Here is a 12,454-nt window from a genome sequence, read left to right as displayed (position 1 = left end):
TTGAAATCCATTTTAGGATCAACAAAAGATCCGGTGGAACTTCTGCATAGATCCGGTGTGTACAAGATCAGTTGTTCTGACTGTGATAAGGTATACATTGGACAAACAAAAAGGAAGTTAATAGATAGATTCGAAGAACATTTGGCAATTGCCAAATCAGATTCGAAGAAAAAAGTTCTTCCTTTACAGAATCCTAGATCTTCAGTAGCATTACACATCTGTGAAACAGGCCATTTGATCGATCAAGAAAATATTTCTTTACTTCGATCGTTGAACAGTAGTTCGCTGAAGTTAGATGTAGCGTAAAGTATTGAAATTTTCAATCAAAATTCAGCTAATCTGTTGAACGGAGACAACGGACCAGGTCATAGTTGGCTGTTCAAGTTCTTAGGTAAGAAGAAATATAATTTACCTGACAACGCCCAAAATAGGGCGGGTAACAATAATAATCTACCTGACAACACTCAGAAAAGGGTAGGTAGGCCCAAGAAACTGACAACGGCACATTTGCCGAGCATTCGAAGGTTCTTTTTACCTACAAATAATTCAGAGCTACCTAGCTTGGACAATTTAAGGGAGGGAAATGATACACTTTCTTCAGTCGATAACCCACTGAGGATGCTAGCAAGTAGCTAGTGAAATACTAGTATTTGGGTTTTTCAAATACTGTAGCTGAATTCAAAGGAATCTTCGACTACTTTGAAATCATAGTTTCATTCAGCCAAGAGGTTCTTCAAACCTTTGATTATTAGTAACAAAATGTTGTTTTAATAACCATCGTCCCAAATTACCCCGCGTCCCCCATACCCCGGTGTACCTTATATGATGAAGAAAAGATGTTGCAGTATTGTGCATGTAGTTTGGAACGTTCCAGAAAGTAGATTTTTGAAAAAAAATACAAATGGAACTATTTTTTTCTGTGATCTTAACACTGCGGCCAAGCTTCTCAAATATTACATTAGATTTTATGCATTTTTAAGTTATTTGAGATAAAAATCAAAATTTCAATTTTCATGATTTCCTAATTATTTAAACGTTATAGGTATTTAATGAAATGATAGAAATGAATTCAGCATAAAACTTACCATAGTGTACATACAGCCGACAACGTGTTATGTTGCTTCCATAACCACAGATTTAACTCAGGGTGATGTAGAAATGTGATCATATGCCAAATATCGTAGGATTATAGTACCATCATTTGTCCGGATACTGAAAAATACCATAAAAAATTAATGAGATATTTTTGAACTCGAAGTCGAAAGTTGTTTAAGGGCTACTTTCTTTCATATTGGTAATTTAATTTTAAAAGCTAGCTGATGTCATTCTGAGAACTTACATTAAAACTCATCTTCAACATAAAGTGGCAAAATGAAAAAAATATTTCACAGTTTTTTTTTTTCAATTATAATATTCACCTTTTTTGTCACTGTTGCAAAATGATATTTTTTTTATTGGATAACATTTCGGCTGTAAGAACGATTGCCTCAGTGATTTGAACGGTTTGCATTGGCTCCACAGACGCAACGATTGCTGGTGGTTTGTTAAAAGTCGACGAATCATTAATGGGGTCCGCAACAGGGATTTGAACTGTTTTGACCACCTGTTGGACCTTGGTGAATTCTTCGTTGTGATGAAGCTCATCCACATGTTGTTGAAGATCGTTCTTATACTGAAATTTTCGATGGCACTGTCTGCAAACAAACTGCTTCTGAGGAACATGTGTCTTCTTATGTTGCGTCAAATGCCTCAACCTGCTAAACCTATGACCACATTCATCGCAACTGTGCTTCTTCAGTACCGAATGAACCGAACGATGCCCGAAATACGTGGATGCCGTTTTGAACGTCATCGGACAGAGTTCGCACTGGTACGGTCGATTACCAGTGTGGGTATTTTCATGGTCCACAAAATCCCTTCGCTGCCCAAAACGAAGCCCACAGTAACTGCACTGGAAACGTTTTCTATGTTGCCTCATGTGCGAATAATACTGCTTAGACGATGACATCACTTTCTTGCAGAATTCGCAGCTATATTCCTTTATGCTATCGGAACTGATCTTCGTAGAAGGCGTACTAGACTGCTTCCGAGGCGACTGATGAACAGATTGCTTACCAAGATCATGAACGGTAGCGTGACTCTTAAGTTTGGCGTTAGTCAGAAAAGTTTCAACACACTCGTTACACTGGTAAGGTTTTTCTTGACAATGAAAGCGACGTTTGTGCTGGACCAAGTTTGATACTCTGTTGAAACTGGCCGTACAGAAGGGACATTTGTTAGGTTTTTCCTTGGTGTGGATTCGCATGTGCAGCTTCAGCTCATAGACCGAGGACAGTTGTTTGCTGCAGAGCTTACACCGCATAGATTCCGGATTGGTGTGAATCTGATAGAAAAAAATGTTTGGCTCTTATATTAGCATTAAGAATTCAAGCGTGGTAGCATAATTTGGTTTTATTTAGCTAGATTTTTTGAAAATTTATATTTACCTTATAGTGGTGCTGGAAACTTCTCACCGACTGGAACTGCTTTCCACAACGATCACAGGACATGGGTTTCACATCACCGTGACCAGTTCTTTCGTGTAGCATTCTTGTGCCATGGGAAGAAAATCGTACATCACACTCGCGACATTTCAGGGGTTTCAAATGCATTAGAAAATGTCGATTGAGGGATGCCAGAGTTCGAACGACCACCTGTTCGCTAGAGCATCGACCACAATGGTACGGCAACATATCGGTGTGGTCTGTAAGATGATGCTCAAAGGCCTCTGAGGATTCGTGCTCCCGATCACAGATAAAACATTTATGTTTGCTGGCTTTCAATGCTTGCATCGTTTCACGAGCTTTGCGTCTTTCCATACGCTCTGTTTGAGTTCTTACTCTATCCTTTACTGTTTTAATCGGATTATTTCGCAGTTGCTCGGACGACATGTTATCACTCTGATCGTCGAATATATCAAGATACTCGATTTTTATTTCCACTTCAGAATCGCCATCTGATTTATAGCTTTCATTTCCGGTCTGGTTCACTTGGACATCATTGTTTTCAATGCTTGAAAATTCATGCTCATCAAAGTCAAGAACATTATCTTCTGTACCATTCATTAACAACTCCCTAGGTTGATTTTCTAGATCTCTGTTAATGTGAGTTTTGCAGTCATACTTCTGCATCAGGATCTTTACTTGTGACCATCTACTTATTTTATAATCGTGTCCCAGAATCCATTCCAGATTGGTCTGCGCTTGTTTAACATCCTTCAGGAATAAAACCAAACTTAGATTGGGAAAAATCTTGATACTGTTCTCTATATAAATTGGACTATCCTTTTCCACGTCGTCATGAATACAATATAAATGAAGAATATCTGTTGTTTTGTTGTATTTCCAGCTTCCCAAATTATCACATTTCTTCTCGATTTGATCGATTAATCGCTGAAAATCCGTTATCATCTCCTCAAGAACTTCACTTGCTGGAGTTATAATATCGGTCTCAGTCAGTCCTACTTTGTAGGGCTCTTCCTGTGGAGAATCTTTTATTGATTCACCGTTATCTAAATGCTCCACAACCATTTTCCTAGGACGACCTCTTTTTATTCGATGGTCCTGTTGATTCCTTTCAAATATACTGGGAACCGCTTCTGGTTTAAGTTTGGCTGGTTTTTCGTACCTAAAATAAAGCCAAATCGAACACAGTTGAAATCAGTTACTATCGTGTTTTGTTTTTAATCAAACCTCACTATATCCTCCGGCTGGAAGTGGTGGATACAGATACTGGCCGTGCTTCCCGGCTGCCAATCGTCATTTCGATTCAGAACCCGTACCCAAGCCTTTCGTAACTCCGGATTGTCCGGGAATTTAAAGGTACTGGTCGGAGATTGCCCCTGACGTCGGATCGCATCGTAGTTGGAGTTGCAAGACGGAACGCAACACTTCCGTCCCATTTGGTAAATAAGGTCACACCGCTTCTTTGATATTAAAATAAAGGTAAATTTACAAACAACGCGTTCTAACGTTATAAACGGATTACCTGGACAAAACCGATAGAAAGAGCACCACCGACGCCGCTGCAAATTAATTTGAATTTTTTTTTTGTTTGATCGGTAAACAACAACAAAAAGCTGCAATGCACTCTCAATCTAAACTAGGCATCATATCTTCAAAAATAATTTTCTGAAAAATTGCGTTCAATTCTGATTTATGTTACAGTTATTTGATTAATGATTACTATCAGCATTTCTATTGTTTCATCTCTTACTCATTACAGAAAATTTGGAATGAAAAATTGTAGCGAAAGCATTGAATTTTCCAGCAAACTTCCAATCTTCGATTTTTTTTAATTCTTAATACTTCTATTTTAAATGTTTTTCCCGTATGCGATAAATCCAAATGTCAAAAATTGCAAAATGCTTTTTCCCTGCGTGCAACTTGGTAATTTGTAAATATTCCGACGCCGGTCGGTCTTTCCCATTTTTTTCCCGTATTTTAGCGATTTTTACAAATAAAAGACGTGTTTCAGTGATCATTCATCGCATTATTACAATAGGTAAGAAACAATTTATCAAAATAACTAGAAAATGGTAAATTATTAACTTCCATATTAGAGGAATACAGCCAACACTTCCGGCAAAAAAGGTGCAGTTCCCATTGTTTTTTTTTGTGTTTCGTGTGCCATCCCCGCCGGATTTTGAATGTCCAGCAAAACAGCTAAAGATCCCTGTAAACCGTCTGCCTGTCGAATTCAAGACTGTCTCAAAGGTTAGTCATTCCGTATTAGTTTTATCGTCAAAATGTAGAAATTTCTCTAAAGTCTTACGTAATGGTTATTTCAAAGCAGATCCGCGGTAATGTTGTTGGAAGTTCCAACTTGGAACATCTAGAAAGTGAATATTTCAGAGAGAGAATTATGTGTAACCTTAAAAATAACTGAAAAGACTAGATGCTTAATTTTTTTTTTTAAATAAAATAAAATTTAAAAACAAATAGGTACAGGGTCTGTTTAAAAAATATTGTTACTAGTTCCACCAATTTAAAACCATAGGAATTATTATGCCTAATTTTTTATAATCTACTGAACAAATTTTTCCTGTCACTAGACTTTTTTTTTAATTTAGTGATTAATGTCCGACTAAAGCATGTGATTTCAAGAGATTCTGTGGGAACTTCCTATAGATTAAACTTCACAGCACAACATCAATCACGCTTCATTCTTTTTAGACGGCCAGGTTGAAGTTCATGTAACAAACATAATAATAATACCTACTATTATTCTTTATTTCAAAGGCTTCATCCAGGCTACATAAAACAAATCCAACCCTTATTCCTCAGACCCTAGATTTACTAAGAATGGTACCCATATAAAGTTTTAAAAATCGTTTAATGAGCTGCAATGTGCAGGCCACATTAAAATCGTCTATTATAAAATTATTGATTCTTTCCAGCTAACAAATTCGACGAAACCCGGTGCTACGATGTCATCGAAAATATGCGCCAGTGTTGTCTGAAGTTTCATAAAGTTTCGCTGTGCTGTTCGGGCATTAAACTGGATCGGGACTATCATTCGGAACAGGAAGCAGCCGACCGGGAACGGCAAGAGAAGCATAAGCAACGAGCGAGCGAGTAGTGTGGCTCTCTGAATTTTCTACTTATCAACTATGAATTACGATCCACGCCGTCGAGTGATCGTTCCCAAGCGTAACTGGATGCAGCGCAATCCCAGGCTGTTTGTAACGCTAATGACCTCCAGTGCGCTGCTAGTTTTCTTCTCGAAACCTTTGTACGACGCATTTATTGCCGACGAACCTGCAGTGAAGCGCGAGATTCGTTCTATCCGTATTGGACCCAAGTGAAGGCGCTGAATTTTTTCTACTATTGTTAACTTTCTTTGAAAATTAAATTAAAATTCGAAAGACAATGGAATCAGTGAAAAAAGCTAACCAAAGACTAAGAAACTACCCCATTCTACTGGCAAAGTGTTCGGTGGCAGCTGCAGCGTACGCGACCTGTGTTACCACGGATTTAAACGTGACGCACAAATTGTGCGATCAGGAGTTCAGACAATTTCAGCAGTGCCTACAGAAAGCTGCCCGCGAGATGAAAACTGTGCTGTAGTTTCGAGATAATTGAGCTGCTGAAATGCTGTCGTAGTTTGCGAATAGAGTGTGCTAGACAGAATGTTTCGGTTATGTTAGAGGTGCGTTGAAAAAAAAACTAACAAAAACTGATAGTGTGTAGACAGTAACTTATACTAACTTGTGTAGAAAACTTCGTTTATATAAATCACAGAGGTAAGTTTGGTATTTTTTTCATATAGATCCTTAAATTATATATATATTTTTTAAGCTTTTTATTTTTTCAATATTTGGGCTTATTTTTGTCTGGTAGTGAAGCAATAATTAATTCAAATAAGCAGGTACGGTTTTAATGTAGGTTAACACCTAAATGCTTAAATTTTAAATCAGTTGGCGTTGTTTGTCAATGTTCATTTTTTTATTAAAAATTGCTACTTTATCAAATTTACGCAATTGGGACTAAGTATCTGTATCACCGATGAATTTGTATGTAGTCAAATTAACTTATGAACTGAAAGAGAGTTTAAGGCATTAACAGTTACTAACATAGTATTTTACTGTATTCTAATGGTTTTCCTATGTCTCAAGTTATTCTCAATAGAAAAAAAACATAAACCAATGAGTTACAACTTATTTAAATTTTTAAATCAGTGATATATTCTTTCCAGGTAATCATATAATCAAAAATGTCGTTCCGAACACACTTGCTGATCAGCATCGGGATCCGTATTTTCCTCATCTACTACGGGGAGGTTCAGGACAGCCTTTCGGATGTGCAGTACACCGATGTCGACTACCGGGTGATAACGGATGGAGCTAGTCATGTTCTCAACTCAAATTCGCCTTTCAAAAGACACACTTATCGTTACACACCGCTGTTGGCGTATCTGGTGCTACCAAATTTACTTATTCATCGAAGCTACGGAAAATTCATATTCTCACTATTCGACATCCTGATTGGTGTGCTTATCAAATGGATCCTGCTGGAATGCTATCGTGCGAATAAGATTTCAATCGAGAAGAAACTACTGAAACTGGAGACGCTAAACAATCGCAATAAGTATTTGATCAAACGGAAGAACGAAATTCTAAACAACAGCAACGAGACATTACCTCCCAAATACATACGGATGGCGGAACTAAGTGCGTACTTTTGGTTGTACAACCCCTTAACGATGGTCATAGCAACGAGAGGCAACGGAGACTGCGTGGCCTGTTCAATGGTTCTACTTTCACTGTATTTCTTGCAAAAGAATGAACAAACCATTGGACAATACTTCACGGCAGGAGTGTTTCTGGGTCTCTCGATACACTTCCGTTTGTACCCATTGGGATTCTGTCTAGCATTTTATCTGTCAACCGTTGAAAAACCTCTCATAACCATCAGAGACTACGCCCAAGCAATAGTTCTACCAAACAACAAGCAAACAGCCTTAATGTGTGGAACAATCATATCTCTGTTTACGTCAACTGCGTTCTTCTTTCTCATGTACGGCCATCAGTATCTTTACGAATCCATCATATATCATCTGGTACGGAAGGACACCCGGCACAACTTTTCGCTCAATTTTTATTCGCAATACCTAAGCTCCAGCTACGACATATCCGCGATGGAAAAAATTCTTACCTTTTTACCGCAGCTGATTTTGATCCTCATCATCACCATTCGTTACGGACAACACCGTCAGACGCTCGCCTTTTGCCTGTTTTCCATCGCCTTCGTTATGGTGACCTACAATCCGGTGGTAACGTCGCAATACTTCGTGTGGTTCCTTTCGTTGCTCCCGTTGAGCGTGAAGAACTTCCGCAATCTCGGCTTGCGAAAGGCTGTATTCCTGCCGATCATGTGGTTCATCTCCCAGGGAGGCTGGCTGTTACCGGCCTATCTGCTCGAATTCAAAGGCTGGAACACGTTCGAGTTCATTTGGGTACAAAGCGTGGTGTTTTTCTTTTCCAACATTCTCATCCTGCAGATGCTGGTCAGCAATTACGATGTGACTTACAATTATAAAATCGATTGAAGTGTTGAAGTGAAGCTTTTGAATATCAGTAAACATTAATATTAAATATTGTGTTATTTAAATTGAATTTCGAAACTCCTAAATGAAAAAGAAATGAAAATCTGCATAAGTTATAACATCTCTATTTCGTCGGCAGTTTGATTTGTACAACAAAACTAATAATTTTTGCTAATGTGAATCGTAGCTCAACCACAGTTCTCGACATCGATCCGCAATGAGCAGCGCAGACTATCGGAAAATGCACCATAGGTCAGTTAGAAAGAAAACTCGTATTCATTGTCAGCATCCGTTGTTAAAAACGGATATTATCTGAATGCTACTAGTTCGTAAAAACGATTCCAACGATTGGAAGCCAAGCTAATTTCCTTTGGTTTGCTAGTTTTGGTTCGGACTACCGTTACCTGCAATGAAAACATGCGTATGTTTTTACTAACAGTCTTTCTCCTTTTTATGTTGAGACTCACCATTATTCGCCGGAATAACGATATCCTCATTATCGCCCACCGATACACTGTAGGTTCTATTTTTGAACTCGTAATCGATTCGCAGCAGCTTATCCTCTCCAAAGCAGGGATCGTAAAAACCGGGCAATTCACTCTAAAATGTGGAAAGATCTATTTACAACGCATTTTTCAGTTTATCAGAGAACCTCCAAACCTTTGTAGATCCATACAGCCTTAGCCGGGAATCGCTGACCAAACACTGCAGCGGAATTTTAACGTCGATTACATGCGGGTTCTGCTGAATGAAACCCATCTCGTCACTTTGCTCCACCAGCACCTGGCGAGTGGATTGATCGAATTTCCCGTACCAAGCGCCGGTAATGACCAGTCCGTTGCGCCGATGTTCCTCGTTTCGCTTTCGCTCGTACAGAGCACCCATCAGCGCGATTGCGGATTCCGCCTCCCGACGTTTCTCCTGCATTCTGTAAGGAGGTTGAAGAAATTAAATATTTAATAAAATGAGTAGATATTCTGTAATTATGCACGTAGAAGCAAGTTTCAATGAACAATCTGCAAAGGTAAATGGTGCTCGGAATATCACATTTTTTACCATATCAACTGTAAAAAAATAATTCTATCTTCGTTTTATGAACGAGCGTTCGGTAATTTTTTTTACCGAATGTTCGGCCATTTCCGAATTACTGAATGCTTCACTTTTCACAGAACGGTAACAAAAACATTCTTATTGTTTTATTGAACATTCGTTATGAACGAGCGTTCGGATTTTTTTTACCAAATGTTCGTCCATTTTATCCGAATTACTGAATGCTTCACTTTTCACAGAACAGTATCGAAAACATTCTCATTGTTTTATTAAATATTCGTTAAAAATAGGTTTTGTTGTTCGGAGACTTGAAACTGCTCAAAACTCTTTCAAAAGAATACTACATGCATTTACATAGGATTAAGAATAGCTTCAACTTACCGACTTTTGTTGGTTTCCTTGACCTTCTCGATGTTGCGCTGCTTGGCCGCCTCGTTCATCGGGTCAATGATCGTCTTCTTGATGACGAAGTATGTGAGCAGTGGTGTAACGGTTGCGTAGAATACTGCCGCCGGGATGATTTCCTCGCTCAGATGAATCGGAAAGAGGTAGGACTGTGTTGATCGGATGATCCTACGGGTGTTGAAAGTTTTGAGTTATTTTCCATGTTAATAAAGAAGTTGCTTATTAGGGAAACATTACTTGATCTTAAGCGTTACACCGGAGGGAACGCCCAAACTAACGCTGGCCACCACCGAACTATACTTGGAAACCTTTTTCTCCGCACCATATTCGGCGAGAAAGCCAAACGTTCCTCCTCTGAAAAGAAATTAAAATATTATTTCCAACCAAATCAGCAAACAAGTAGACATACTTGAGGGCAATTTTAAGTTTTAGTTCTTGTTCGATTAACTTTCGAGTATAGCTGGCCGCTATGTAGCAGTGAGGAATGCCGAGTGTGGCACTGAAGTTGCAGTGATAGTGTTCGGTGTTATGTTCGACCGTTGTGGTCATCGAACTCTGCAATCCCGCATTATACGTGAGATAACCAACGGTGTGTTTGTCAAGTTGAATTGCCAGAGCTGTAAAAAATAAGTCTTTGAAATTCGGTTCCCAGAACAATGTAACCTAAACAGCTTACTTCCAGCAATTCCTGGAATAATCGCGTTTTGTCTGAAATTTACTGTCGTTCCTCCGTTCAAGAACAAACGATTGGTTAGATTTCTGGATCCTTTCAGACCCAAAACCGGTCCGCTTCCAGCTCCACAGTCTACTTCGAGCCAACCTTTATTTAGAAGCCTTCGGCAGGAAAGCAAAAAATTGCCACTTCCAACCCCATTTTGAAGGTGCAAATTTCCTGATAGTGTGGCCGTGTCTGTCCGAGATAGGGGAGCTTCTATCGATTGAGACATGCTCATACCTGATACTTCAACCCCTGGGAAAAAACTTTCCTCATCATAATCTAAATCGTAGCGATTGAACAGCTCAGTTGCATTGATTTGCACCGTGATGTTTCCTCGGGGATTAGTCTTTTGCTGCATCCTCCTTTCTTCCCTCTCCCGGGCAAGCCGTTCGTATTCTTCGCGGATTTCACCCGGTGTCCGAGTGCGGTGAATCAGTTCCCAACCTTCCGTCTGGAGGCCTTTATTACCGAGCGAATCGTAGATTGCTCGCTGGTGCGGATCCGAGAGAACCTCGTATGCCCGCTTCGTCCGGTTAAACATCATTTCAGCCTTTTCCTTGTTTTTGACCTCGGTATGTTTGTCCGGGTGGTACATCCGGCTGAACGTCCGATACGCAGCGGTAATATCTTCTGGCGTGGCCTGCAACCCAAAAACACATTTTATTTTTCTTATACATAATTCGTGGCAAACGCAATCGGGTGTCGAGATTACGCAAACACCACCCCGTTCAAAACATGGAACACGAACGGTTTGGAATATCGCATTAAGGTACCTACATCGCGAGGTAGATTCAAGAAGGCATAATAATCCTCTTCGACAAATTCCAGCTCATCGTTGTCGTCCATTGTGAGCAGAAAATTTAAAAGTTTTGGCTTTCTAACACACGATTTTCAAAGCAAATTTTGAGAAGTTTTTCGCCGAACAGAAAGAACAGACAACCGGGTGCATGGAAATCGAAAATAAAACTAGAAACCCCAGCGGTTATGCACTTTTCCGTTTTGAGCGACATGCGTCTAGTACTACGAAAAACTACGCTCACGGCCGCCCATCACCAAAGAAACTGAAAAATAGTTAGTGCTAACATGCATTGTCATTCATCTTGCGTTTTCGTTCGTGCGACAGGTTTTGGATTTGCAAACGATTTTGCAATTTGAGGCTGCAAATTACGAAATAAAACCGATTTTGCTTCGGATATCAACACAATTTCGGTTTTGAACACCTTTTCCCCCAAAACCATCAACATGGCAGCCTCGATTTTAAGGTAAGAATCGTTCCAAGATAAACAAATGGCCTTCTCTCGGCCAGGTTGAATGAATAGAAAGTTATATAATTTGACGAATGTTTAGCATTGAAATAACAACACGGTTTATTGTAGAAATGCCTGCAGACGCAATCTGCTGCAAAGCTACAATCAAGCGGCGCCACTTCTGGCCGTGCGATCGGTTACGTTGAAACCGGTTAAGGCGGAAGCCCCGTCGGACGAATCCCACGATGACCGCAACGCCCGATTGAATCGACCACAATCGCCCCATCTGACGATCTATGCCCCGCAACTGACCAGTATGCTGTCGATTACGCACCGCATGACTGGAATGGCACTGGCCGGCTATGCCACCTTGCTGGGAGTCGGGGCCCTGGCCCTGCCGCACGATGCGACCCACTATCTGACCATGCTCGAGGGCCTCAGTGCGCCGTCCCTGATGGCGCTCAAGTTTACCCTCGCCTATCCGTTCGCCTTCCACAGCGTGAACGGTGTGCGCCATCTGTTCTGGGATCTGGGCAAGTTCCTTACCATCAAGGAGGTCTACTCTACCGGATACACCATGCTGCTGATTTCCGGTGTGGTGGCTGCTGGACTTACCTTCTTGTAAAAATCAAGGACGAAAGCTGGAACAACAATAGAGTGCCCAGTGATTGCAGGATAACATTCAATTATCCGAAAAAGTAGATTTTGATAACATCAGAAGCTGCTTCAAAAGCGGCATAAAATTGGTTTACTTAATCCGAAATTAAACTATTTATTTACGACCCAGCTCTGCTTTCAATAAATTATGTTTAGCTCTGTGGAAATTCTAGTTTAAACTTTTGCAATATCCGTATACGATTAATTATTTACAACGAAAAGTATTCGATGTAACTGAGTTCAGAGGTAGGTTGATCATTATTATATTTTTTTCCACATAGCTTTTGAGTTT

General features: G+C 39.9%; 6 protein-coding genes across 6 annotated transcripts; 4 read left to right on the top strand and 2 right to left on the bottom strand.

The window, feature by feature from the left end:
• Window positions 1-1,416: 1,416 nt before the first annotated feature.
• Window positions 1,417-4,057, bottom strand: LOC129746048 (zinc finger protein 436-like). The gene is made up of 3 exons (XM_055739475.1): window positions 3,732-4,057; window positions 2,487-3,666; window positions 1,417-2,383 (listed from the first exon to the last, which is right to left on the bottom strand). Exons 1-3 carry the CDS (start codon window positions 3,938-3,940, stop codon window positions 1,427-1,429), a joined length of 2,346 nt encoding a protein of 781 aa, XP_055595450.1. The 5' UTR covers window positions 3,941-4,057; the 3' UTR covers window positions 1,417-1,426.
• Window positions 4,058-4,419: 362 nt separating this feature from the next.
• LOC129746464 (cx9C motif-containing protein 4) lies at window positions 4,420-5,764 on the top strand. Its single transcript, XM_055740118.1, has 3 exons — window positions 4,420-4,542; window positions 4,601-4,754; window positions 5,438-5,764. Exons 2-3 carry the CDS (start codon window positions 4,688-4,690, stop codon window positions 5,617-5,619), a joined length of 249 nt encoding a protein of 82 aa, XP_055596093.1. The 5' UTR covers window positions 4,420-4,542; window positions 4,601-4,687; the 3' UTR covers window positions 5,620-5,764.
• Window positions 5,759-6,107, top strand: LOC129746465 (uncharacterized). The gene has a single exon (XM_055740119.1). It carries the CDS (start codon window positions 5,910-5,912, stop codon window positions 6,105-6,107), a length of 198 nt encoding a protein of 65 aa, XP_055596094.1. The 5' UTR covers window positions 5,759-5,909.
• A 646-nt stretch (window positions 6,108-6,753) lies between these two features.
• On the top strand, window positions 6,754-8,134 carry LOC129746462 (GPI mannosyltransferase 1). Its single transcript, XM_055740116.1, has one exon. The coding sequence runs from the start codon at window positions 6,754-6,756 to the stop codon at window positions 8,086-8,088; it is 1,335 nt and encodes a 444-aa protein (XP_055596091.1). The 3' UTR covers window positions 8,089-8,134.
• Window positions 8,135-8,194: 60 nt separating this feature from the next.
• LOC129746461 (dnaJ homolog subfamily C member 11) lies at window positions 8,195-11,200 on the bottom strand. Its single transcript, XM_055740115.1, has 8 exons — window positions 11,036-11,200; window positions 10,217-10,898; window positions 9,950-10,157; window positions 9,778-9,894; window positions 9,517-9,708; window positions 8,746-9,013; window positions 8,553-8,685; window positions 8,195-8,489 (listed from the first exon to the last, which is right to left on the bottom strand). Exons 1-8 carry the CDS (start codon window positions 11,102-11,104, stop codon window positions 8,464-8,466), a joined length of 1,695 nt encoding a protein of 564 aa, XP_055596090.1. The 5' UTR covers window positions 11,105-11,200; the 3' UTR covers window positions 8,195-8,463.
• A 143-nt stretch (window positions 11,201-11,343) lies between these two features.
• Window positions 11,344-12,329, top strand: LOC129746463 (succinate dehydrogenase cytochrome b560 subunit, mitochondrial). The gene is made up of 2 exons (XM_055740117.1): window positions 11,344-11,520; window positions 11,635-12,329. The coding sequence occupies exons 1-2, from the start codon at window positions 11,501-11,503 to the stop codon at window positions 12,128-12,130; spliced, it is 516 nt and encodes a 171-aa protein (XP_055596092.1). The 5' UTR covers window positions 11,344-11,500; the 3' UTR covers window positions 12,131-12,329.
• Window positions 12,330-12,454: the final 125 nt, after the last annotated feature.

This window comes from Uranotaenia lowii, chromosome 2 (assembly GCF_029784155.1).
Source record: "Uranotaenia lowii strain MFRU-FL chromosome 2, ASM2978415v1, whole genome shotgun sequence".
NCBI classification, from domain to species: domain Eukaryota; kingdom Metazoa; phylum Arthropoda; class Insecta; order Diptera; family Culicidae; genus Uranotaenia; species Uranotaenia lowii.
Note: the sequence above shows the minus strand (reverse complement) of the source record. Positions and strands in the feature narration are given on the sequence as shown.